The 27,370-nt window shown below is 53.9% G+C and overlaps 1 protein-coding gene across 1 annotated transcript; it reads left to right on the plus strand.

The window, feature by feature from the left end:
• The first annotated feature begins 2,892 nt into the window (after positions 1-2,892).
• Positions 2,893-26,928, plus strand: LOC141975070 (cAMP-dependent protein kinase catalytic subunit alpha-like). Its single transcript, XM_074935240.1, has 10 exons — positions 2,893-3,094; positions 13,056-13,117; positions 16,035-16,163; positions 16,343-16,441; positions 21,588-21,670; positions 22,423-22,549; positions 22,793-22,888; positions 23,006-23,128; positions 25,094-25,258; positions 26,803-26,928. The coding sequence occupies exons 1-10, from the start codon at positions 2,893-2,895 to the stop codon at positions 26,926-26,928; spliced, it is 1,212 nt and encodes a 403-aa protein (XP_074791341.1).
• The last annotated feature ends 442 nt before the right edge of the window (positions 26,929-27,370 follow it).

Consider the following 27,370-nt stretch of genomic DNA (forward strand, 5'->3'; position numbering starts at 1 on the left):
GAACTAAGAGACAAAGTCTGTTTCTGTTGGTCATTACTCAGGTTATTGCACGCACTGGAACTGGTGGCGGCTTTGAGCAGGGGGTTGGACTAGATGACCTCGCGGTCCCTTCCAACCCTGATATTCTATGATTCTATGATTATCTTCATGTAAGTTCTTAACCGAGGAGTCTGAGGTATTTGCACTACTATCAGCACATTCATGATCATTCAGTTTGTCTGCTCCTTTCCTTATCTTAACAATGAACCGATCCATATTTTAAAATTAACGGGGGGTATCATACGATTGAATTAAAACATAAAGCCACGGGCTTGTTATGCTATTTCAGTAGAGTACACGCGACAAAGATTACAAACACTGTAGACACTGCGCTGGGCACGCCTGACGCGGCCGCGTATATAGGTGTAACGAGGCTGGTTCTGGCGGGACCCAACTGAGAGTGCCAATTCAGGACAAATTGCTTAAAGCAGGGCAGTTAAAGCCCAAGGCTGGGGTTTTTCCACCTCTAAGGCAAACCAAACCAGCCAAACAGAGCAGACTTTGGTCTCACCTCACTGGCTAACCATAAGTCACACAAGCAATTCCCTTAGACACTCCAGTTTCCCAGTATCTCCACCAGTGCCACTCGTTATGGGGATAAATGGTTATGAAAACCAATACCCCAGGAAAAGAAAAAAGGTTCTCTCGGTCCCAAAGGACCAAGCCCCAGACACAGGTCAATATACAAATCAGATCTTACCCACAAACCACGCTGTTGCCAATACAACGTAATACAACTGCAAAACGAAGCATTTCTGACGGTATCTTCTAGACTGAGCACTGAGTCCCATTGGGTAGCTAGAAAGATTCACCTAAATAATCTATACAGAAGCCTGTGGAACCCCATAAGACTGCGTCCCTAATCCATGAACTATTAGAACTCATTTACAGAACTTTTCTTAAACATTACATGAATATATTGTCTCATACTATGGAATTAGAATTTATAATCCCTGTTCCATGACGAGATATAATGTATCTTAATTAAAACTATCTTTCGATGTTTTTTCCTCAGAAATCCAATTTAAATTAAAAAAATCCGATTTTTTTTTTTTTAAGTCATTGATTTTTATCCACCCTAACAGCTGGGCCTGGTGAGGACAGGGGGAAGGACTGGTCCCCAGCTGGAGTGAGGCAGGGGCCAGGGGCAAGAGGAGCACAGTGGGGCATGGGGGGAGGATTAGTCCCTGCTGACTGGAACAAGGCAGGGGCCGGAGGCAAAAGCACAGCGGGGCAGGAGCTAGGGTTGGTCCCTGGAGCAAGGGAGGGGCTGGGGGTAAACTGCAAGTGCAGTAGGGCTGGGGAGGGGGTAAACAGGATCCCCCCCACTCCTGCCCACATAGAGCAGGGACCTACCTTCTCCCTGGTTCTAGCCCATTCTCTTTGTCTCTCTCCGCACCGAGCTAAGGGTGGGGGTGCACTGAGTACAGGACTGGGGGTGCAGGGTCTGAGAGGGAGTTAGGCTGAAGGAGCAGGCTGGAGGTTGGGGTGCAGGGTCTGGCCAGGAGCTAGAATGAGGGAGGGGGCTCAGGGTTGGGGCAGGAGGTTGGGGTGTGGAGCGCTTACCTGGGGCAGCTCCCATTTGGTGCGAGGGGTGCAGGTGGATATGTGGGCGAGAGGGCACAGGAGCTCCCCATTTGGTGCTCAGGGTGGGCGTGGGGATGTGGGGGGGTGCAGAAGTCAGAGCTGGGGTTGTGGGGGTGCAGGAGTCAGGGCAGGGTGTGTGACGGGGGTGCAGGAGTCAGGGCTGGGGAGGTGGGCTGGGTCGTGGGGATGCTCCCAGCCCCCTGCCCTGAGCGGTTCACAGCAGGGGGCTGGAGGGGGTATACCCCCATTCCACCCCCTTTCCCAAGGCCCTGCCCCCGCCTCTTCTCCAATTCCTCCTCTCTCTGCCCGGCACACTGCTGACCGGGGCAGGGGGCTGGGAGTGGAAGCGGGGTGAGTCCGCAGCACGCTGGGGGAAGAGGCGGGAGAGGTTGATTGGGAAAGGCAAAGTAAAGAAATCTCCAAGTGACTAGTCCTGGGTCCCTCCCCTGCCGGTGGTCGGTACCGCCTGGGGCTGCGCGACACGAGAATCAAACCCCGTGGTGCTTAGAGATCTCCTCCCTGGGGTGCTGCTGCGGGGTGCCGCCGAGGGTTTCCGAACGTGGGTCTCTTTGAACTCCACTTGGAGAGCCACCTTTGATGTGCTGCAACCCCCTGCTGTTCGTCTCTGCGAGCGGGGCCCCCAGCAGTGGACTTAAGGACCTGCACCCCTCTGACTCAGGCCTTACATGAGCCACAAGCCCATCATCCCCCCCCGCCCCCGATTTCTTTTGCAGCCCCAGTAGCTTGGCCTGGGGGACACTGTACTTGTAGGATGGTGTTTTTTCCAGGGGTCTGCCCCCCAGTGCATGCAGTATCGGCAGTGAAGCCAGAGGGAGCCTCTCACGCTGCTTTCGGCCCAAGGATTTGAGAGGAGCGGAGACCCAGGGCGCTGTTTTAAGCCCTGCTGTGTGGGTGTTTCCCCTTCCACTGGCCATTGTCCCATCAGTTCTGATGCAGGATCTGTTGCTGTTTGTGTCGTCACACCTCTCTCTGAGTTGACAGCCATGCTCTGGGGCTGCTGCAGGGCGGGGGTGCTGTTGGATGTAAATTCTGTCTCCTGGTTAGAAGTCAAGAGCAATCAGCTCAAGCCCCTGTCTCTGTCAGGAGTGGAGGAGTTTTGCTGAGGCTTGGGTCCGTTCCCCTTGTCCCTGATCCTGCTGTCTTCTCCGCTCCTGGGTAATGACCAAGGCCGGAGGATTCCTGGATCGGGTCCGAGCTTCGCGTTGACTCTGGTTGTGAGGGCTGGGGAGGGAGGGAGATAAATAAATGAAGGGAAACATGAGCCATGGAGCAGAAATGTCCTGCCCCAACCCCAGCAGGAACAAAAGCGCTAAGATGTCACCACTTCAGAAGCTGGAGAGCCTGGCTGGGCGGATCTTCTACTGGGGGCCACGCAGCGAGGCGGGGGCCCCGGCCGGCAGCGAGATGGCCCATGTGTCCGAGCACACTGCCGCCTGGAATGAGCAGAGTGAGTTGGCATGGGAGCCCTGTTGGTAGGACCACGTGCAGCCCCAGATCCCAGGGGGTCGGGCTGCCATGATTCAGAGCTGGGGAAAAGTGATGCAGCATCTGAGTCCTAGTGGGGATGCGGGGGGTGGGGGGTGTCCCTGTGATGCAGGTGCCATTGAAGTTTGTGGTGGCTTCTGTGGGGAGACCACGGATTGAGTCTGGTCTGCCCAGCTCCCCCCTGGAAAGGTTCCCTGCGGGGCAGGGTCGAGGTGAGGGGGAAGCTCACTCAGCGGATGAGGCCTTAGGAGCTCTCGGTTCCCAGTCACCGCTGGCAGCAGCTTGACATCAAGGGACTCGTCTTCCTGCCGCTCCTGAGCCATCGGCCGTGTTGCGCCAGCCACGCGAGCCTCTTGCCATGCTGAGGAGCTGATGGTGGCGCCGTGGAGGCGCGGGGTGGGACGTGGGCTCTGGAGATGGCAGCTCTTATGTCAGGAGGGCTGAACCCGCCAATCCGAGTGTGACTTCTCTCCTCGCTGAGTGTCTGCGCCGGGCGTCCAAACCAGTTTGTGCGGTGTGTGCTGCTCCATCGGCTCTCACTGTTCTGCCGATGGTAGCTAATCCCACACACACACAACCCCTCTGAAGGGAGAGATTATCTTTGTTTTGTGATGGGGGGAAACTGACGTGCACAGAGGGGAAGTGACTTGCCAAAAGACTTGCAGACTTGGGGGCGGAGCTGGCTATGGAACCCAAGAGTCCTGGCTCCCGGTCTTCCATACTGGTTTAATGGTTAGAGCAGGGCCTGGACGTCAGGACTCCTGGGTTCTGTCCCCAGCTCTGGAAAGGGAGTGGGGTCTGTGGATTCTTCTCTTCCTCATTACTCCCTCTCTGTCTTTCTTCCCCTCTCTATTCCCACTCTCCCTCCATTCCAAAGGCCAGTCCCTGGTGTGTGGCACCTCCCGTTCCCCCCACTGCACCTGGGAAGCTGCAGGCCAAACGCCTGGTCCTTGATCGCTGCAGATCTTTGGTGTGGGTGGGAGGCTGGGCGCTCGGATCCCTTTGCCCTGAGTGGCACAAGGACCCACTGGCTCCCCTCCGTGGGAGAGTCATGGCTACTTCCCTGTGCTGCTGGGACATATTTGTGCCCTCTCATGTCACTTACACTTCCTCTCTGACATCCTGGCTCTCTTTTCTTCTCATCCACTTTCACTTCCTCCTTCTCTTTCACTCTCCCTCTTTCTTTCCCTCATTCCCTCCTTTTATTCCTCCCCTCCCCAGCCGTGACTCATCAAAGACGAAAACTGCCCCCCCCTCCGGCATTTGCAGCCTGTCAAGTGGAAAAGGAGTACTTGTGGCACCTTAGAGACTAACCAATTTATTTGAGCATAAGCTTTCGTGCTCAAATAAATTGGTTAGTCTCTAAGGTGCCACAAGTACTCCTTTTCTTTTTGCGAATACAGACTAACACGGCTGCTACTCTGAAACCAGCCTGTCAAGTGTTACCTGGGCGTTGATCAGCTCGTACTCTTGAATTAACTGCACAGCCGCTTGGGTCAAGGTCACATCCCCACTCCATGGCCCGGGCTGTAGTTTTGGGTGGGTGGGATTCCCATGAGGGACCTGGAAGTCCCCACGTGACCCTAAGCAGCTCTGCTCCCTCTATTGGGGGCTCTGGGCTAGCTCAGTGGGGAGGGGAGGGAGGATGTGGGAGATGAGCTATCTCTGACCCGCCCGCCAATCCCAGGCACGGGCTGGATGTTCAAACAAGGTTGTAACAATAGTGCTTGGCAGGGCAGCCAGGATTCAAATAGCAGATTGTAAAGCACCTGGTGCCAGCGGCTTCTCTGGCACCTTTAACCCTCTGCTGTCTCGACCTTCCGAGCGCTGCCTCCAGATCCAGCGGGCATGGCGCGGGGGGCAAGTTAGCCTAGTGAGTGAGAACTAACTATATGCCACAGTTTGGTAGCACCAGGAGTCAGGACTCCTGGGTTCTCTCCCTGGCTCGGGGAGGGGAGTGGGGTCTAGTGGTTAGAGCAGGGCGGCTGGGAGCCAGGACTCCTGGGTTTATTCTCTTGATCTAAGGTACTTCTGAGGGCCCATCACTGTAGCATCTGAGCACCTCAGTCAATGCATTTATCCTTACAGCTTGCCTGTGAGGCAGGGCTATCATCCCCAGTGTACGAATGGGGAATCTGAGGCACAAGGCGACATCTCCAGGGTCTCATGGCAAGTCCGTGGCAGAGCCAGGACTAGAACCCAGGTCTCCTGATTCCCAGGCCAGGGTCTGATCCACTGGTTGGCACTGATTCTGCCCACTTCTCTGATTCAGCAGAGCAAGGCACTGATACCGGGCAGGGCATCGGGGGTTTCCTCTGCTTCGTGTTGGGGGCAGCGCTACAGAAGCTCCTAGGTGGAGCATCAGCAGTTAGCAAACCCATGCTGGGTCTGGAAACTGTCAGGAGGGAGTAAGAGGGGCCCTATGGGGGTGTTGCCTTCTTTGCTAGCTGCTGCCTGTTAAAGGGGATGGACCCTCTGTGTCTTAGTTACACCACAGCCGCCCATCCAGCTGCGATCTGGAGTAACTGTTGACTGGCTGGAGGCAAGGAGACTCCTCATGGATCACTGCCCAGTCGCAACCAAATCTCCCTCTGCAGGTTCCCGCCCGCCTCTTTGTCTCAGACATCCAGGCTTTGGTTAATTTCACACTAGATCAGCAGCCCTGGCCCTCCCAGCTGAGAACCCCAACAGGGCTGCCATCCCTGCGCTGTCTGCCCTGGAGGGACCCTGCCGGTGGCTGGGACCAGGGACCGCTGGTGCCAGACCCTGCTCCCTCCTCATCTGAGGCTGCTACTGGACTGGCACTAGAAATCGGGGCAATTCGCACTAGGACCCGGGCCAGCAGCCGCTGCATGAAACCAGTTTGCATCTCAAAGTGCCCTGGAGTTAGAATAAATTGCTCTGCCGACCTGGAGCCTGATTCCCACCTAGGATCCGCGTAGCAAAGATGTGCAGCCCCCTCGCTCCCCCGACAAGCTGACCCTCCTGGTCTGTGCTCTGTTTCCCCGCTGCAGCCAGGTGGAGCTGTGGGGGGGGGCTCACAGGACTCTAGCAGAGAGGAGGGGTTTTAACCATCTGAAACAGAGCTGGCTCCTCTCTGACCTTGGGTAACTGAGACTCTGCTTCTTGGCGTTAACCCCTTTCTGCCTGGGATGGCCTCTTTCCTCGCCCACAGGTGGCAAAGCACGCTGGCCTTGGTGGTGAATATTCAAGCCAGCGGGAAGCTGGATGCTCTGTGGGGGGGTTGAGGAGGAAGTTGGGTTTCCCAACCGTCATGCCTGGGAGCTCTCCTAGGAACTGCAGCGTGCCGCAGGGGTTGGGGGCTGACGCTTATGTCCCAGCGTGCAGCTCGGGGGTGCTGAGTTGCAGGGAGTCACTGCGCCTCGCAAGCAGTGCTGCACTAGGGGGCGCTGTGCTCCAGGCTGGGAGCTCGGTAGGCGGCACTCACGCCAGTGCTCCAGTGCGGCACCAGAGGGCGCTGTGCTGCAGGGAGCAGCGTGGGGGCTGCTCTCTCCCCTCCATCAGTGCTGAGCCCAATGCCCCAACTTGGTGCCAGGGGGCGCTGTGCTGCAGGGTGGTGCTCTCCCCTCTCAATATGGACTCCGGTGCTGGGGGCTGATGCGATGCCAATGGTGCTGTGACCCAGGCTATTCACAGGCTACGCCCAGGGTCGGCCCCAGCCCCAGCCCCAGCTCGCCTGTCTCCATTCTGCCTCCTTAACCCCTGCTCCTGCCATTCCGGGGTCACCCGCTGGCATGTTCCACCCCAGAGGTGGCTGCAGCTCAGCATCCCTGCATACAGCTTGTCTGTCACTAGCTTTGTGATGGGCTGGGAGGCCAAATGCTGTGTGAATACAAATGATGGCTGCTTTGCTGCGTGTCACCGGGAGGGGGCGCTAGCCAGGATCAGTGGAGCCGGTCTTGGGGCCAGGGGAGGGGGGGAAGGCTCTCGTATCTGGCTTCACTGTTTTCTGCAGGGCCCGTGTAACTGACTGCTGAGCATGCGTGAGGGGTTCCCCGTCTGTGTCTGATGTGCTGAGGATCTGAATCTTACCGGCCTAGCCGGGGAGCTGGGGCTCTTTAGCTCAAGCTGGAGCAGCCCCTGCTTTTATCTCTCGAGGCCCCTGGTTCTGTCCCCCGTGCGCCAGGCAGCGCAGCAGCCAATAGCAGAGGTTTTGCACTTGAGCTGGTGGCTGGGCTGGGGGGGTACAGAGGTGCCACAGAATTAGGGTGTAGATGACATTGGGTCCTCGCAACAGCTGTGTAGGGACATTGAGAGAGTTCCCTCAAGCCGTAGCCTGAGAGCCAGGACTCCTGGGTTCCATTCCCAACTCTGCGAGGGGAGTGCTGGCCCAGATTCTAAGGCTAGAGAAATTCACCCACCTGCATCTGTATGGGTCGTAGTGGTGAGAGGCTGGGAGGCAGGGCTCCTGCGTTCTGTCCCTGCCTCTGGGCGGCGAGTGTTGTCTAATGGTTAGAGTAGGGCTGAAGGAATCAGGACTCCTGGGTTCTGTTCCAGCTCAGGGAGAGCAGAGTCTAGTGGTTGGAGCAGGGGCAGTACAGGGTATCTGTACTGAGGGACAGTACAGGATTGTTCCGGTATTAAGCATTCAGAGAGAGGGAGCCTCCAGCCTTTCCCTTGCGGGCAACGGCCCTTCTGGCTATCCGATCTCTGGCTGGTGGTGGATGAATTTCCCCTTATGCTATTCCAGTCCCCCCCTTCCCCTGCCAGAGCCGTTGCTGCTGCTTCCCTTGTCTCAGAGCAGCAGAAAGCAGCTTCCCCTCCTTAGCCAGCCTGACACTGTCTCCCAGCGTGATCTGCAGGCGAGGTACAGCTGGGCGAGGGATTGATCAAAGAGGGCGGGGCTCTCTCCTGCTTTTAGCTTTGGCCCCTCCCCTCACGCTCATGGATCGGCTCCAGAGCTGTGTTTATTGAGTGTGGCATTAAATCTGGCCACTGGGAAATCGATCAGGGCTGCTGCTGCATCAGCTTTCCAGCCCTGGGGCAAAAGTTCTGTCCTTCATCTGTTCCGATAGCGGGCGGTGGGGGTGAGGCAGCGTGCTGGCATCGGGATCGGAAACTCCAGGATCCGGCTGTAGCCTGGCGCTCTCTGGATGGGGGGATCCGGGCGGCGTTTGCCAAGGAGGGAAAAGCAAACCCTATAACAGGAACCCAGGAGTCCGGGGCAAGACTGACCTTGGGGCGGACACTGCTGTATCCAGGGGCAATGGGTGCTAAGGGGCACAGACCCCCTGCACCAAGGGAGCTTCAAGGCAGCTGTCACCAGAGGATCCGGGCAGCGCGATGGGGCCCTCCAGCCTGGCATAAACCCGGTCCCTCCAATGCAGCCGAGGGAGAGGTGGTGCTACAGACATGCCCTGGCCTGCACATGGAGGCCTTGAAGATGGGGACTCAGAACTTGAACTTGGTTTGAAATGCAGAGGCTCGAAGGTGAAGCATGAGGTTGGAAGCTGCTACCCACAAGCTGGTGTGCTTTAGGTTTCTGTAATCACAAATGTTGTGCCTAAAACTTGTCATGTCTCTTTAAGAGCAGTCTGCCCTCTGATTAGGAGGCTCAGGTCTCTTCCAGATAACTCTGATCTCTCCTAATTACAGGTCCCTAGAGCCCTGATGCTGGGCCCTGCTGGGCTTTGAATCAGGCGCTGATTTCCACTCCGCAGAGAATGGCTTTGTTAACCAGATCTGTGGTCCTAAGTGGTCTGACCTTCTCATGCATTTTCCTTTCTGTGTACCGGGGTTGGTCTCTGTCCCAGGTATTCGAATAATACCTCGTGGTGCTGCATCGGGTACAAGAGAACTGGGTGCATTGTGATAAGCAAGAGTGCAGTCTAGCAGTCAGAGTAAGGAATGGGAGTTGGGATTCCTGGCTCTCGGATGGAGAGTGGGATGTAGTGGTTAGAGCAGGGGGGCTGAGAATCAGAACTCCTGGGTTCTATTCCTGAGAGTCAGGACTCTTAGTGCTCTTCTCAATTCTTCCACTTCCTGTGCAACAATGGGCAAGGTCACAGCTCCCTGCCTCAGTTTCCCTGCCCATAAAAAAGGAAATAGTACCTACCTCCTTGAAAGTCTAAGGAGGTTAAGGTTTTGCTAAGTTCTTTGAAAGGTGGTACAAAAGATTAGCGGTATGAAAACGTCTCCATTAGCCGATATCCACTGGTGTTTTTCCTTGCACAGGTCAGTTTGTTAGTCTATTGTGTAATTAGACACAGTCAATTAGTTTCATATGCCAGATTCATGCCATCTGACAAAACTGACATGACTAGAAATGTGTTCATGGGTCTTTAAAGGGGCTCTCTCAGCTGAAAGGCCACTGAGCTGGAAAGGAACGGCTACAAAATCTCGGGGTTATTAAAACGAGAGGATTCTAAAAATCCAGTTTGCCATTTACTATTTACGAGTTACCGTCAATGGCATGCAGGCTCCTAAAGCCTATAAGCCCTTTGGAAAATGTTACCCTGTTCCCGCTATTGCTTTTGCTCATATACTAGGGAGCTGGGCATCCGTAGAAAACCCTGAGATAGGTACGTCTGTCTGCTTAGCAAAGGAGATCTCAGTGGTATCAATTTCACTCCTGCTGAAAGTCAGTTTCACTCTAGGCCCCTCTGAGCTGCAAGAGGGGTGAGGGACCCTTCGTCTGTTTCAAGTGGGACTTAGTTTAAAAATAATTGGAATATTTCAGGATTTGTTTTTAGACAGCATTGGGGGGTGGGGGTTAACCAAAACTTACATTTTTGGAGGCCAAATTTGAATTGGCTGCTCGTTAAATGGTTTTTTAATTACCGTAGCCCCCAGAGATATTGATTGCAACCAAGGACTCCTTGTGCCTGGGTTCTGTACTTTCACCAGGGGGAGAGCTGTGTGTGCAGTGGAGGTGTTGGTTTTCGTAGGGTCTCTTTTTATATGCCTGTGCTGTGCTGTGTTTAGCACATAGCACTAGGAGGAAGAGGTGGGGAAGTTTGAGATGATCCTTAGATCCTGTGGCAGTCAGTTCCACCCTCGTGGATGGGCTCCCAAAGAAGCTCTGTCCCTCTCACAGATGAGCTACACCTGGGTGGTAGAAAGTGCCGTGGGACTGGAGGAGTGGGGCTGTCAGCCACAATCCCCATCCCAGAGCTTTCGGCTCTAGGGTCCCTGGCCCAGGCCCAGGGCCTTGAAGAGAAAGAACAAGACTCTAAGATGAGACAGGCCCAAAAAGGGAACAAATTATTGGTGTTGGGCCAAGTAAATTAGAGGCTGGTGATGCAGAGAAGATTCCTCCATCACTGTCTGGGGCTGCCCCCAGTTTATGTAACTGATTAGCAGAGGCTCACAAGTCTTCCTAGACCTCCAGAAGGAGGCAGAATGGCTGATCTCCCCTCCCAAGGCATTGATCTGGTGTGGATGATGCCAGGGAAGAACAGTGGGGAGAGGGGTGTCGCAGGTCAGGGCAACTGCACCTGTATTTGCCCCTCATGGTCCAGCCAGGGAAGCCACTTAGGCTTCTGGCTCCCAGTCATCACCTCTCTTGGGCAGAGACCTGCGTCTCTCTCCTTCCTGCACGGGGGATTTCCAGACTGCACAGCTCCCTGCCTACACTGTGAGTTCCCCAGCAAGCCAGACTGCCTCAGCCGGCCTGCTTTTCCCTCCTTCCTCAGAGGCTACAAACAGCCCAGTCTCCACGGGTATAAGGTACCACACAGCTGTTAGCAAGCACATTGATTATTACAGTAAAAGCATTGCAGGGAAAACCTCTTAAAAACCAGCAAAGAACCAGCACGCCTGCTAATAAGCTTTCCAAAGATCACCCCGCTTCCAGCCAGGTAACTCACAGGCAGTGGGTTTCTCCTCGGGGAGCGGCTTCCAGCGGCTGAGGTTTTGCATAACAGAGGCGTTACATTTGTATTCCCCTCCCCCTAGAGGTTTCCTGGGAAACGTACTTAACTTTAATAGTTTCAGATGATCCCTCAAAGCCCATAACCCTTCCCTGGGTTTCCATCGGCAACGTCACATGCAGTCCCACAATAATACATAACCGCCTGCCTTTGTAATACAATGAACTCCTAAGCTACTTAAACTTAGTTCTGTAAGGTACGGCCAGGATAGTGCAGGAGATTGTCTTCTCTGTCCCGTGTCCATGCAAGGATCCCTCTTTCCCGCCCCCTTGGGGCTGGGATCGATGGTGGGAGACAGTGGCTGGTGAGCCAAGCCTGTTTCTATAAATAGTCCGGAGAGAGTAGGAGACAAAGTGAAAGTAGGTCAGACAGACTGAGCGTCTGGGGAAGCGGATGTGAATTTAATCCTGCTCTGTGGGGCACCACGGGAGATGGGCTGTGGGGACTAGAGGGTGAAGGGGGTGTGGGCGGGATAGTTAGCCAGCAAATAGCTGATCCCTGGAACCCTTTCAGGGCTGCCCTGCCCTGTCCTGTGGGATCAGGGGAATCCCCGTAATCTTGGTCTCCTTCCCTCCAGCAGTGAATCAGTCACATCTGTAGGATGTTGTCCTGCTTCGCTGGTGCATTTCAGGCCCTCGCCTGACCCATTTCTCAGCCCTTTCTTTAGGGCAGGGATGACAGGACTAGAGTGCGGTGATGCCGGGTTTCCACAGAAGTGTTGCTATTTAGTGATTAAAGTGGGGGGCTCCTGGGGTTCTGTCCCCAGGTCTGGGAAGGGAGTGGGTTGTAGTGGAGAGAGGGGGCCGGCAGGGAATTGACTCCTGGGTTGTGCATCTGTGACCCCCAAGAACTGCAGCACCCAGATCTGGATCTAGGCTTTGAGCTTGTCCCCTCCCTGGCGTCTGAGCACCAGTGATCCCTGGGGGAGGCAGTTAACTTTATACACCTCCGGGGTGGGGGAGACTTGCCTGTGATGGTGGGGGCAGGGGTGAGCTCTGGGCTCAAAGCCACCCCCTGCTGCTGCTCTGTGCTTGGCCTCGCTGCTGCAGCCATTCAAATCCCGTGGGCATCTCTTGCACTGTTAAGAGCTGCGGGACTTGTCCCTGTTGGGAGCAGCAGGAGGCAGCGAAGATAAAAGGGGCTCTCGGTACCAAATATCCCTCCAGATGCTGCAGATTGCTCCAACCCCCATCCCGCTTCCTCCCTCCCATGGTTCTGGGATCTGGCAGCAAGGACAGGGAGCCCGGCTGGCGAAGGAAGGATCACCTGGCTGGATGCCAGAGAGCGGGACACTTGGCTGGTCCCAGGCTGCTGCTGTGGAGGCTGTGGCAGGTTGTTTTAACCCCTTTGTGGGCAAAGCCCAACTGGGGTTTGTGACTTTCACGGCTGCCTTCTGCAGCTCTGTGTGTGTGCACGGAGCACCCCCTTGTGGGCTGTTGGTGTCATTGATCTGTGATGCCTGCATGGTTGAGAGAAGGCTACACACAGGCCTCTGCCCTTTGAGCTAAGGGGGAATCTCCTTCCCCTTCACCCCCCTTTGCTGGCAGCAGTAGTAGATCCCGTATCCTCCCATTAGGGCAACGCGATCCATGCATCTTAACGTCATTTGACTGGAGGGTTGTACGAGTGTCTCCTAGTGGGGTGCAGGTTGTGTGTCGAGGGGCGTGGACCAGGCACCCCAAGTGGCATGTTCAGTGGGGGAATAGAGGCACAAGTGCATCCCCTGGGGGCTGGGGACTGCATTAGCCCTCCCTGACGGTGCTGTTCGGTCTGTCTAGGGGCAGGCACGGGGGTGGCGGTGTGGCGGGAGCGCACCCGCATGGACCTTTCTCTAGCCAATCCCCAGCTGAGCTGCCCTTTGTAGCCAATCAGTCACCGCCATCCTGCTGATACGCTTAAAATCCCCGGCCCTGTTGCGACTGCGTGCCTCTTCGCTGAGCCGGGGTGGGGCTGAAAGGGGAGCTCTGTCCACCAGGCTGGGTGCCCCCCCTCCTGACTCCTCACACTGCTCCCTCTCTCTTTCCCTTACAGTGAAGGAGTTCCTAGCCAAAGCCAAAGAAGACTTCCTTGAGAAATGGGAGAGGCCCTCTCAGGTACTGTGCCCCCAACCCAGATCACCCCCCACCGCCGCCTAATCAAGGCCTTTGTAGCCCCAGGCTGATTACTCGGCAGTCACCCCCTGGATCTCTTTCCACCTTGCCACACAGCCTCTGCTGAGGGTCTGGGGTTATTTTTGCTCCTGGGGGGCAGGGCTGAGTGGACCATGTTGCTCTTCTGCCCCCTTTCCCCCCCCAATCTGCCCTCTGGTAACTGAAGGGCCAAGAACTCTGTAGGTTGAACTCCTCTCTGCTGAGGGAGGGGGACACTAACCATGTGGGACTCCTCCTGATCCAGCCTGTCTCCCCCTCCCCCATCCTCCTTCCGAGGCTCCAGCGTGGTCGTCCAGCCCAGCCCAGCCCCAGATTGGCTCCCAGGGGGGTTGTGCTAACAGGGACCCTGTTCAAAGGGCCTCCATTTGCTGCCTGCGCTTGAGCGCAGTGCCCCAGTGCCCTGGGTCTGTCCCCACTGGAAATCCCGCCTGGGGTGGTTGTGGGTAATTCCTGAGGCAGAGCTGCTGGTCCCTCTGCAGCACTGTCACTTTGCTAGTCCTCCCGCACACCCTGTGTCATTAACACCATGGCACAGATGGGGAAACTGAGGCCCAGAGGGGAAAGGGACTTGGTCATGGGTATAGGAAGTTGGTGGCAGAACTAGGAAGAGATCTTTTGACTCCTAGTCTCCTGCCCTCTGACCACTACACTTCACTCCCTCTCCTCACAGACCGAGGGCTAGAACCCAGGAGTCCTGACTCCCAGCCCCGCCCCTGCCCCTAACCCACCAGCCCCACTGAATGGAGCTGGGCGGGTCGCCTGTCTGGAACTGGAGTTTGGTTCTGCCCAAGGAGCAGGGAATCCCTTGTCAGTGTCTCCTTAAAAATGCAGTGGCTTCCTTTGGCGCCCTCTGGTGGTGAAATGTGACATCTACTTCTTCATATTTCCATCCCACCATCAACTGCGGAGTCCAGGAACCGGCCCCACAGGCAGCCACCCCACTCCCTCGCTTGCCTGCGGCCCCATTAGACTGGGGGAGGGGGATGCAGCATCTGCTCAGCCTTGTTTTCATGTCTCTGAGCTGCTGCGGCGCCCCGGACTCTGAATGGAGTCGAGTGCCCAGCGCGGCACAGAACTAGGTCCCTTTGCAGTGTCGCGGGCTGGGCAGCCCAGGCCAGGGAACACTGTGGGAGCAATGTGGGGCAACCCCCACTTGGAATGGGCACAATGCACTGTGGGGTGCTGGAAAATAGCATTGGCTTTCTCAGCTGCCAGCCACTCCCCAGGGTTGTGCCATGTCAGTTGCCTATCCAGAGAAGGCCATCCCACCGTCAACCTCAGCCTGGACCAGTCCACACAAGAGATCCACTTCCTGGACACTATGGTGCTAATAAGTGACGGTCACATCAACACCACCCTATACCAGAAACCTACTGACCGCTATCCTTACCTACATGCCTCCAGCTTTCATCCAGACCACACCACACGATCCGTTGTCTACAGCCAAGCTCTACGATACAACTGCATTTGCTCCAACCCCTCAGACAGAGACAAACACCTACAAGATCTCTATCAAGCATTCTTACAACTACAATACCCACCTGCTGAAGTGAAGAAACAGACTGACAGAGCCAGAAGAGTACCCAGAAGTCACCTACTACAGGACAGGCCCATACAGAACGCCACTAGCCATCACCTTCAGCCTCCAACTAAAACCTCTCCAACACATCATCAAGGATCTACAGCCTATCCTGAAGGACGACCCATCACTCTCACAGATCTTGGGAGACAGGCCAGTCCTTGCTTACAGACAGCCCCCCAACCTGAAGCAAATACTCACCAGCAACCACATACCACACAACAGAACAACTAACCCAGGAACCTATCCTTGCAACGAAGCCCGTTGCCTACTGTGCCCACATATCTATTCAGGGGACCCATCACAGGGCCTAATCACATCAGCCACACTATCAGAGGCTCGTTCACCTGCATATCTACCAATGTGATATATGCCATCATGTGCCAGCAATGCCCCCTGCCATGTACATTGGTCAAACTGGACAGTCTCTACGTAAAAGAATAAATGGACACAAATCAGATCTCAAGAATCGTAACATTCAAAAATCAGTCGGAGAACACTTCAATCTCTTTGGTCACTCAATTACAGACCTAAAAGTGGCAATTCTTCAACAAAAAAACTTCAAAAACAGACTCCAGCGAGAGACTGCTGAATTGGAATTAATTTCCAAACTGGACACAATTAACTTAGGCTTGAATAAAGACTGGGAGTGAATGGGTCATTACACAAAGTAAAACTATTTCCCCATGTTTATCCCCCCCACACCCACCCACTGTTCCTCACACGTTCTTGTCAACTGCTGGAAATGGCCCACCTTGATTATCACTACAAAAGGTTCCCCCCTCCCCCTGCTCTCCTGCTGGAAATAGTTCACCTTACCTGGTCACTCTCGTTACAGTGTGTATGGTGACACCCATTGTTTCATGTTCTCTGTGTATATAAAATCTCCCCACTGTATTTTCCACTGCATGCATCCAATGAAGTGGGCTGTAGCCCACGAAAGCTTATGCTCAAATAAATTTGTTAGTCTCTAAGGTGCCACAAGTCCTCCTTTTCTGTCTTCATATCAATGTGCTCAAGAACAACCCGAGTGCGGGGCTAGGGGGTGCTGTGCTGCAGGGAGTGGCGGGCTCAGTAGGGAACGCTCTCCCATCACAGTCAGTGCTGACCCTGGAGGGGCTGCCTTTCTGGTGAGCTATAAAAACCGAAGCTCTGACCCCCTCATGGTCAGTAAAGACCCCGCCGGTCTTGCAGTGCAAATCCCACTGTCGCGAGCAGGTTCCTTCCTGATGCCCCCAGGACCAGTCTGGCCTCACATCACGTTTGTTTTCCCCCTTCCAGAACACGGCCAGTTTGGATCAGTTTGATCGAATCAAGACCCTGGGCACGGGCTCATTTGGGAGGGTGATGCTGGTGAAACACAAAGAGACCGGGAATCACTATGCCATGAAGATCCTGGATAAACAGAAGGTAAGACGCTGGGGGCTGCTGCAGAGATCTGGCCTGGGGCCGTGGACTCCCCAGTGTGGGGGAGGGATTTGGGACTGAACCCTGCGTGGGGACGCTGGAGAGGGGAGTGCGTGGGACGCATAGGGGGTGCTGTGCCAGCAGAGGAAGATTTGATGTTGCTACTTCCTTTTCTCTCCCAGGTAGTGAAGCTGAAACAAATTGAGCACACCCTCAACGAGAAACGGATCCTCCAGGCCGTCAACTTTCCATTCCTTGTCAAGCTAGAGTATTCTTTCAAAGTAGGTGTCCTTCGCTTGCCAGCCCGGCCCTGGGCTCTGTCTGCCCCCAACTCCCACAATCCCCTTGATTTGTTTCCTATTTAAAACCAAAGTTGTGCTGAAGGGGTCGAAGGGCACAGTCTGCATCTCTTGTATCCTGAGAACAAACCTTCCTGGCGTGACGTCTGGGATCAGGTTTGGAGCTAAGAAAAATCAGTTTGGATCATTCCCCTTTTTCACTCTCTTCTGTTCTGCTTTTGACTCCAGGTTTTTCACAGTGATACTTCCCCCCGCAACCGGGTCAGTTTTGCTTTCGTTCCTAGTCAGTTTCAGTTTCTGGCTCCCATGCGCTGGCCCTAGGGCATGAGGTCTGGCTTGCAGGGGAGTCTCAGAGGAAGTCCTAACTTAACTTCATGCAAAATTGGCTTTGTGGAGACTTTGAAACCATCACGTGGGATCGTTTCCTCCTGATGGAGTTTCTGCGAAAGCTAAAATTCAGGTCCCAGCGATGGGGCTTGGACCCTCTTCCCTGAACCTGGATCTTGGGGCCTGAGAGCTACACCCTCTGTGTAGGGGGGACAGCAAAGGTAGTTGTGCCTTAGAGCTGTGGCTGGCCTGATTAAAGAGGGGCTGTCTCTGAAGGGAGATCTGTCTCCTGTCTGTCAGCCTGAGGTTAGTGGGTTGTAGTGAGGAAGAGTCGTCAGCTCAGAGGAGGCTGCAGGATAAATTGCAGCCCCTGCGGGAGCCTGGAGGCTAGGGTGATGGGTGTGTTAGCAGCAGGCAGTGCTGGCAGAGTCGTTTTCTTGGGGCCCCTCATCATTCTAGGGTTAAATAGCTTTGATCTCTGGCCCCTTCTCTGTGGAAGCTGCTACAATGGAAATGTCACTCCTGCTCAGTTCTGTGTAGCTCTCGGGTGACACAGTAGCACTGGGGCCAGTGGCTGCTGTCACACAGGCTGGCTCGCTGAGCCAATCGATTCTCCTATGACAGAGTAAAATAAATACCTGAATCCGCGGGTGTAAACGTGGGAGAACTTTGTTGAAATCAGTGCGACCGCTCTGGATTTACCCCTCTGAGGTAGGAGTCTGTCCTGGTACGTGCTGACTGGGCTCCATCGAGGTACCACTAGGGTGTTGGGGCCTGTTTAGTTGGTAGAGGGTCAGGAAGGCCCATGTCATGCAGACCAGAACTGCCTGAGCAGGGAGACCAAGGATGGGCTACGCTGCCAAGGCTGAGCTCCCTTCGTCCCCTTAGAGACAGCAGGGTTCAGGCATTGTTCCCCGTACAATGGGCACCCACCTTTACCCTGGTCCTGGGGCTCAAGGGGTAACCCTTTTAATTTAAGCACCCACCCTCACCCTTCCATGGGCTCAGGGCGTCTCCTCATACTCTGCGGGTTTGCAGGGTCTTTTCCCAGTGAAAGAGCCTTACACAGAAATATCCTTAACCTCTATTTATTAACAGTTACTGTCACGGACTCACAGGTCGTGCCCCGTGCAGTCCCTGGGGGGAACCCCCTTCTGTGCGACAGCCCTTCTCGGGGGTCCAGTCTCTCTCGGGGTTAAGCCCCTCCTTCTCCTGGAACCACACCTCTCTGAGCCTTAGCACACCTGTCTCGCACTGGGGGCCCCTCAGGGAGTCCACTGGCTCTGGACCCCCGGGGCCTCCACTCCCAGAGGGAATAATGCAACCCTGTTCTCTAGACCGGAGCACCTCTCAGCCGGCGTAAAACAGGAGGGTTTATTGAGCGTCTGAACACAGCATAGGAAACTCTCAGGGCCCTCGGGCCTGCCCTCCCCCAGCACAGCACATCCAAGTCTCGCCTGCATCCAGGTGAGCTCTGCCTGCTCTCTCTCTCCAGTCCCGAGGCCCCCTGCTTCCCAGCTGGGCATCTGATATCACTTCCTCCAAACCCCGCCTCTGTCCATTGTCTTCTCTCCTGGTAAACAGGGTCGACTGGGCCTCCTCTCCTCTCAGCCCTCCTTTGGCCCCCTCTGGCTGGAACTGCCTGGTCAGGTGACCCGGGTCCTCTCTTCACAGCCCATTGTCTTCCCTCTGGCCAGAACCAGCTGTGACTCCTGAGCTGGGCCTCCTGGTCACCAGCTCACCAGTCGCTGGGGTATCCATTCTCCAGGCCATTGGCCGGGGTCCCAAGTTCCATCCCTGGTCCTCTGTAACAACAAACAACAAAGCCTGGGAATCAAGCAGGGAGAACTGGAAGTCCTGGCACAGTCAAGGAATTATGATGTGATTGGAATAACAGAGACTTGGTGGGATAACTCACATGACTGGAGTACTGTCATGGATGGATATAAACTGTTCAGGAAGGACAAGCAGGGCAGAAGAGGTGGGGGAGTTGCACTGTATGTAAGGGAGCAGTATGACTGCTCAGAGCTCAAGTATGAAACTGCAGAAAAACCTGAGAGTCTCTGGATTAAGCTTAGAAGTGTGAGCAACAAGGGTGATGTCCTGGTGGGAGCCTGCTGTAGACCACCAGACCAGAGGGATGAGGTGGACGAGGCTTTCTTCTGGCAACTCACGGAAGTTACTGGATCGCAGGCCCTGATTCTCATGGGAGACTTCAATCACCCTGATATCTGCTGGGAGAGCAATACAGCAGTGCACAGACAAGCCAGGAAGTTTTTGGAAAGTGTAGGGGACAATTTCCTGGTGCAAGTGCTGGAGGAACTAACTAGGGGCAGAGCTCTTCTTGACCTGCTGCTCACAAACCGGGAAGAATTAATAGGGGAAGCAAAAGTGGATGAGAACCTGGGAGGCAGTGACCAGGAGATGGTCGAGTTCAGGATCCTGACACAGGGAAGAAAGGAGAGCAGCAGAATATGGACCCTGGACTTCAGAAAAGCAGACTTTGACTCCCTCAGGGAACTGATGGGCAGGATCCCCAGGGAGAATAACATGAGGGGGAAAGGAGTCCAGGAGACCTGGCTGTATTTTAAAGAATTCTTATTGAGGTTACAGGGACAAACCATCCCGATGTGTAGAAAGAATGGTAAATATGGCATGCGACCAGCTTGGCTTAACAGTGAAATCCTTGCTGATCTTAAACACAAAAAAGAAGCTTACAAGAAGTGGAAGATTGGACAAATGACCGGGGAAGAGTAAAAAAATATTGCTCGGGCATGCAGGAGTGAAATCAGGAAGGCCAAATCACACCTGGAGTTGCAGCTAGCAAGAGATGTTAAGAATAACAAGAAGGGTTTCTTCAGGTATGTTAGCAACAAGAAGAAAGTCAAGGAAAGTGTGGGCCCCTTACTGAATGAAGGAGGCAACCTAGTGACAGAGGATGTGGAAAAAGCTAACGTCCTCAATGCTTTTTTTGCCTCTGTCTTCACGAACAAGATCAGCTCCCAGACTACTGCACTGGGCAGCACAGCATGGGGAGGAGGTGACCAGCCCTCTGTGGAGAAAGAAGTGGTTCGGGACTATTTAGAAAAGCTGGACGAGCACAAGTCCATGGGGCTGGATGCATTGCATCTGAGAGTGCTAAAGGAGTTGGCGGATGTGATTGCAGAGCCATTGGCCATTATCTTTGAAAACTCATGGCGATCGGGGGAAGTCCCGGATGACTGGAAAAAGGCTAATGTAGTGCCCATCTTTAAAAAAGGGAAGAAGGAGGATCCTGGGAACTACAGGCCAGTCAGCCTCACCTCAGTCCCTGGAAAAATCATGGAGCAGGTCCTCAAGGAATCAATTCTGAAGCACTTAGAGGAGGGGAGCTGGGGGTCCATGGGTGTCAGGATCAGGTCATCCTTGGACTCCAGCTTCTGCACGGTGTGCTTGGCACGGTGTTGAGGTCTGGTAGTGCTGATGTTGGGCTGTGTCCTGGAGCTGGTTCCCAAGAACTTCCTTTTGGACCCCAATTTATAGAGTGAAACTTGAGTCCTGCTTAGCTCTACCTTAACCCATCATTTTACTGAAGTATTACAAAATACTTCTCTGACCAATCCGAACATAGTATGAAACAATTCTTTACCCAGGCGTACCTCGCCACCTTTGTTGATGTACACCTGGCAAAATTAGTTATGGAACAGAAACAATCAAAGAACCAGACCGATAAACAACAGAGAAGCGGGGACCAGAAAGGGAAAACAATCAAGAAGTAGAGATTTCACACCCACACTGCTGCTAAGTGATTCCTTTGAGCATCCTAAGATCTGTTTCTTTGCCTGGTGATGCTGGGCACTCTTCGGACAGGAGCCTTCTTAACAGCCTGATATTACATTGTTTTGATATAATTTAGATGGAATGTGAGGATGTGACTTTCTGCTTCTTGGCTCCTGCTCTCCTAATGTGGCTGCAGAAAAAGGTCTCTGACCATCCAGCATGGGGCGCTGTGCCCATGCCCCGGCTGGACCCTCTCTCCAGGGCTAGCTGGAAACTGACCCTGGGCTCGAGGGCAGAGGCAGTGGTCTCCGCGTGCGCGGGTGCTTAGTGCTCATGTTCTCATCACTGAGCCGGGTCGGGTCTCACTAGCGGAATGGCTTTGTTGGGCTCAGCGAAGTTACTTCGGAGGCTGCTCTTTGACTTTGCAGCCGTGAGAGAGGATGGAGCCAGCCTGGTCAATTTCACACTCTGCTTTTGACAAGTTTCACTTCCTGCTTCTGCTCTTTTGGGGTGTCCGACCTGGCGGCACATTGGGTTTCCCCTTTGATCATAGACGTCGCAGCTGGGAAATCCATCTTGTCCCCGCCCATCCCTGCCCCTAAACCAGAGGAGGGCGAGGGGTTGAATTTTCTAGGGCTCTAGTACGAAATACTCCAAACAAATAAAGCTTGCGCCCTCTCATTAGTGAGTCTGTTCCCCAGCCACGTCTGTGCAGCAACTCCCACTGCAGGTGTGTGCCTGGGACCTTTGGCACCACGGCGCAGCCCCTCTGGCCCTTGAGCCAAAGGAGTAACAGCAGCAGCTGGTGGCAGTAGTAGGCTGTTATCGCCCAGACAGCAGGTTCACTGCATTGTGTGCTATGGGGAAGCCAGGCCAGTGCATCAGGCTCCCTTGAGGCATGTGGGGTTAGTGCCCTGAAAAGGATGGGGCTAATAAAGGAGCAGGGGTGTGGTGAGCAGCTTCATCCCGGTGTCACAGGCACTGATGGGGGGCCGGAGTGGCTCCATGCCTTGCACTCAATTTCTGCTGCATTTCCTTCTAGGATAACTCCAATCTGTACATGGTGATGGAATACATCCCGGGCGGGGAGATGTTCTCCCACCTACGGCGGACCGGGAGGTTCAGGTGAGTGTTGCCATGGGAGCCAATGTTGGGGACAGTGTCGCTAATGGTTAGAGCTGGGTGGCGGTTAGACTCCTGGGTTGTATCCCTGGCTCAGGGAGGACGGTGGGATCTAGCACTTAGAGCAGAGGGACTGGGAATCAGGACTCCTGGGTCCTATTCCTGCCTCTGCCATTCACTCCTTGTGGGAAGGGGGGAGAATCACTCTGTGCCTCAGTTTCCACAGCTGTAAATTTGGGATTTAGTTCAGTAGACAACTAGACCTTTTATCCACTAGCAGCATCTCAAGCGATGCTGGCTTTGATCCTCATGCTGCAGGGCGTGACCTGATTCCCAGCTGGGCTGGTCAGGAAGGGATTCCCCATGGGGAGAGCGGCTGAGGTCTTCTGCCAACATTAGCCACAGTCAGTGGCAGAGATGCCAGGGCTAGATGGAGTCATGCTGGAAGGAGCTGGGGGTCCATGGGTGTCTGTATTGAGGCTAGGGGCGAGATGCTGGTCTGGGAGGGGCTTGCCCTGGGTTACCAGGCTGGATGGAGTCAGGGGTCTAGCAATGGTGGGTGGGATGTGTGTGCTAGGGCTAGTGGTCTGGCTTGGGCAGATGGGGCCACCAGGCCTAGAAGGGTTGGGGCATCTTGCCTGAGGATCTATAAGGAAGGTGAAGGTGTGGGCGGCAGGGGACCGAGGGTGCTGGGCTGGCTGAGAGGGGGCGGATCTGGCCCGGGATGCCCATGTTCTCCTCCCACCTCATTGCAGTGAACCTCACACCCGGTTCTACGCTGTTCAGATCGTCCTGACCTTTGAGTATCTGCACTCGCTGGATCTCATCTACCGAGACCTGAAGCCAGAGAATCTCCTGATAGACCAGCAGGGCTACATCGAGGTGATGCTGCCGCCCCTCTCCCACTCCTTCCCGTCCCCATCCCAGTGTTGGCTCCTGGCTCCCTGGAGTGATCTCCTGCCTGTCTAAGTCTCTCTCTGTTGCCATCCCCTTCCCAAAGCCAAGACACCCCCAGAAATATAACACGGCCAGAATACATCAATCATCTGCTTCCCCCCCTTCCCCTCCTGCTATCACAGCCCCTGGGCTGATCCAGCTTCTTCCCTCTCTGTGTTTTGGCTCCAGGTGGCGGATTTTGGTTTTGCCAAGCGGGTGAAAGGCCGAACCTGGACTCTGTGTGGGACCCCGGAATACCTGGCCCCCGAGATCATCCTCAGCAAGGTGAGCTGGGGAGGGCCTGTCCGCTGCCTGATCTCTAGCTGATCCCTGGCCACAAGGTGGTTTCCCCCCACACCTCAAATATTCAGTGCGTGACCCTGGCCTGCTTTCCCTGGGCAGGGTTATCACAAGGCTGTGGACTGGTGGGCTCTGGGTGTCCTCATATACGAGATGGCGGCTGGTTACCCCCCATTCTTCGCGGACCAGCCCATTCAGATCTACGAGAAGATTGTCTCTGGCAAGGTATTTGGGCTGGGGGAGGGGACACTTGTGTGATATTTTGGGGGGGGGTTCACCAGCAAAAGTGCGGTGCCAAGTCTCAGCAACGGATCAGAGAGATGCTCACACACTGCACCCCACACATGCTAATTCCCTCCCATGCTCCCCCAATCCCCAAGACATGGGCATCCTCCCTGTCATGTATCCCATTCCTCTGCACCCCCACACATGGACCCTCCCTCGCCACATACCCTGTCAAGGTTCCTCCCTCACTCTGAACTCTAGGGTACAGATGTGGGGACCTGCATGAAAACCTCCTAAGCTTACTTTTACCAGCTTACGTTAAAACTTCCCCAAGGTACAAATTAATTTTATCCTTTGTCCTTGGAATATCCACTGCCACCACCAAACTCTAACTGGGTTTACTGGGAAACATAGTTTGGACATGTCTTTCCCCCCAAAATCCTCCCAAACCTTGCACCCCACTTCCTGGGAAAGGTTTGGTAAAAATCCTCACCCATTTGCATAGGTGACCACAGACCCAAACCCTTGGATCTGAGAACAATGAAAAAGCATTCAGTTTTCTTACAAGAAGACTTGTAATAGAAATAGAAGTAAAGGAATCACCTCTGTAAAATCAGGATGGTAGATACCTTACAGGGTAATTAGATTCAAAACATAGAGAATCCCTCTAGGCAAAACCTTAAGTTACAAAAAAGACACACAGACAGAAATAGTCATTCTATTCAGCACAATTCTTTTCTCAGCCATTTAAAGAAATCATAATCTAACACATACCTAGCTAGATTACTTATTAAAAGTTCTAAGACTCCATTCCTGGTCTATCCCCAGCAAAAGCAGCATAGGGACAGGGACAGACACAGACCCTTTGTTTCTCTCCCTCCTCCCAGCTTTTGAAAGTATTTTGTCTCCTCATTGGTCATTTTGGTCAGGTGCCAGCGAGGTTACCTTTAGCTTCTTAACCCTTTACAGGTGAGAGGATTTTTCCTCTGGCCAGGAGGGATATTAAAGGGGTTTACCCTTCCCTTTATATTTATGACGTACCCCTACTTCCCCAACACATGGACTCCATCCCCCACCCCATCACCATTGGGCTCCCTGTAACTCTCATGGGGACTCCTGGAACCGGTGCCTTTGGTTTTCTTATACACTGTTGTGAATTGCAAAACTCTCCTCAACCCTGCTGTGTTGCAAGACTAAACATTCCTTAAAGACATCCATCATCTCCAGGCACTGGTAGAGCACTCATCACCATAGTAACCAAGAGCCCATAATATTCCTCTGCCCACCCCAGCGCCTTCTCGCCAAGGATCTCCAAGCACTCGTGGTGGACATGGTCAGCTTTAAACCTAGTGGGGTTTTAAAAAAACAAAGTTGTGTGGCCTAGTGGAACTCAACAGGCCTGGGTTCTGTTCCCGGTTCTCCTACCAGCCTGCTGAGTGACCTTGGGCAAGTCACGTCTCCCTGTGCCTCAGTTTCCCCTTATGTAAAATGAGGATAGTGATGTGGCAGCCCTGCTTTGAGATCTGTGGAGGAAAAATACTCAATAAGAGCTGGGGGGCTGCTGCTAATGAACCATTCAGCTCCTGTGTCAGTCCTCAGTAGCCTGAGGACTAGCTTCTTGTCCACTCATTGTCCTGGAGTGTTTTTAAAGGGCTTGTTATTTATTATTAGGTGTATTACAATAGTGCCTACAAGCCCCAGTCATGGGTCAGGACCCCCCTGTGCTATGGGTCTCTACATTACTAGATGTATTACGGTAGTGCCTAGGTACCGAGGTGTAGCCCAGGACCCCTCTGTGCTATGGGGCTGTACATTATTAGGTGTATTACGGTCCTATCTCAGCCCCCAGGCATGGCCCAGGACCCCCCTGTGCTAAGGGCTGTACATTACTAGGTGTATCTATGAATCTAGCCACGAGGGCAGGGCAGGTAAAAGCCAGACCTCTGTGTCTCCTCCCCACCCCAGGTCCGGTTCCCTTCTCACTTCAGCTCGGACCTGAAGGACCTGCTCCGGAACCTGCTGCAGGTGGACCTCACCAAACGCTTTGGCAACCTCAAGAACGGGGTCAACGACATCAAGAACCACAAGTGGTTTGCTACCATCGACTGGATCGCCGTCTACCAGAGGAAGGTAGGAGGGCGGCGGCAGGCAGAGGAGGGCCTGGGTAACTCCCTCCTGGTGCAGCCTCCATCAGCAGGAATTGAACCTGGGATCATCAGTGCCCAGGCCTCTAGGAGCGCATTGGTTACTGGTTTCAGAGTAACAGCCGTGTTAGTCTGTATTCGTAAAAAGAAAAAAGAAAAGGAGTACTTGTGGCACCTTAGAGACTAACCAGTTTATTTGAGCATGAGCTTTTGTGAGCTACAGCTCACTTCATCGGATGCATAGCATATTGTGGAAACTGCAGAAGACATTATATACACACAGAGACCATGAAACAAAACTTCCTCCCACCCCACTGTCCTGCTCGTAACAGCTTATCTAAAGTGATCATCAAGGAGGGCCATTTCCAGCACAAATCCAGGTTTTCTCACCCTTCCCCCCCCCCCCCCACAGACACACATACAAACTCACTCTCCTGCTGGTAATAGCCCATCCCTCTTTGATGGATAATAATAATTATAATAATATAATATAATAATATAATAATATAATAAAATAATATAATATAATAATAATTATAATAATTATAAAGAGAGGTTTCAAAGAGGGATGGGCTATTACCAGCAGGAGAGTGAGTTTGTATGTGTGTCTGTGGGGGGGGGGGGGAAGGGTGAGAAAACCTGGATTTGTGCTGGAAATGGCCCTCCTTGATGATCACTTTAGATAAGCTGTTACGAGCAGGACAGTGGGGTGGGAGGAAGTTTTGTTTCATGGTCTCTGTGTGTATATAATGTCTTCTGCAGTTTCCACAATATGCTATGCATCCGATGAAGTGAGCTGTAGCTCACAAAAGCTCATGCTCAAATAAACTGGTTAGTCTCTAAGGTGCCACAAGTACTCCTTTTCTTTTTTCTTTTTATTGGTTACTGGGACTCTGTAGCAGGGTGTTGTGGCTGGGTCCAACCACTAGGGGGAGATATGCTCACCCAGCATTGGTTTAAAGTCGGGAGCCCTCAGTCACCTGTTTGTAACATGGTGGCAAAAGCAAGGTCCTGTCCCCACCCCCTGAGGACAACAGCCTACTACTGCTGCTGCTAGCTAATGGCGTTATTCCTCCATGTCTGGTGGGAGAGGGCTGTGCTGAAGGTTCTGATTAAAACCCTTCTGATGATGCAAGTGGGGGCTCTTACGGGGATCCAAGGGGCTCATGACCCCCTGCCCTTCCCTGATTGCAAAGTGAGAGGAGGGGGTTCTGGCTAGATAAAAGGAAGCTTGAGGAGGCGCTGGTCCTGCATCCCTCACCTTGTTGCGTAGGGGCCCGATCCTGTTTCCCTTAAGAGTGCTGGGGGCCCTGATCCTGGGCTCCTAAGTGGGGTCATGGGCTCCCCCTTCCATGATTGCAAAATGTGAGGGTTTCTGGCTGGATTGGGGACGGGGGGGTTGATCCTTGCCTGCCTTGTTGCAAAGTTGGGGCCTGATCGTGCCCCCCAGCAGACCCAGGAATGTGGGGGGGGTGTACAAATGTTGATCTCTCACCTCGTCCCCAACCTCCCCCTCCCCTCCCTTTGCAGGTGGAAGCTCCCTTTGTACCAAAGTGCAAAGGCCCTGGCGACACGAGTAACTTCGACGACTACGAGGAAGAGGAAATCCGGGTCTCCACCACTGAGAAGTGCGCCAAGGAGTTTGCTGAGTTCTAGAGCCAGCAGGGTGCCCCTCCGCCCGCCCCCCCCCACCGCCAGGAGGGCATGTACGGAGCAGGTGGGGGCAGGGTTGGATTTGATCCCACGCCGCCCCGGGAAACACGTCTGTGTCCTCCGACAAAACTTGTGTCACTGCCCCCACTTCCTCTTTAACAGTGTGCTTTGTTGTAAACATATTTGAAACAATTACCAATAAAGTTTTGGGTTACTATGTCTCATTCTGACCTGAGAAACCTTTCATTAAAGCCAAACTGTCCATGAAAAGTTGTGTTGTCTATAAATCTGCATTTTCTAGCAATAAAACTCCCGCCCAGCTCTGCCTCTGGCTGCCACTGCCTGTACGAAGGAACCCGGCTGCAATTATTTAATGTAACCTTCGTATTGTTACTCGTAGCAACCTTTGTGCTTTGGGCACAAGGCTGACACTCTGTGTGTGTGA

This window comes from Natator depressus, chromosome 20 (genome assembly GCF_965152275.1).
Source record: "Natator depressus isolate rNatDep1 chromosome 20, rNatDep2.hap1, whole genome shotgun sequence".
Classification (NCBI taxonomy): Eukaryota; Metazoa; Chordata; order Testudines; family Cheloniidae; genus Natator; species Natator depressus.

What these genes read in the sequence shown, in the direction of transcription:
- LOC141975070 (XM_074935240.1), top strand. Translation starts at nt 2,893, where the DNA reads ATGAAGGGAAACATGAGCCATGGAGCAGAAATGTCCTGCCCCAACCCC. An exon ending in TGCCGCCTGGAATGAGCAGA is followed by an intron (nt 3,095 to 13,055) that starts GTGAGTTGGCAT and finishes TTTCCCTTACAG; the next exon opens with TGAAGGAGTTCCTAGCCAAA. An exon ending in AGAAGATTGTCTCTGGCAAG is followed by an intron (nt 23,129 to 25,093) that starts GTATTTGGGCTG and finishes TCCCCACCCCAG; the next exon opens with GTCCGGTTCCCTTCTCACTT.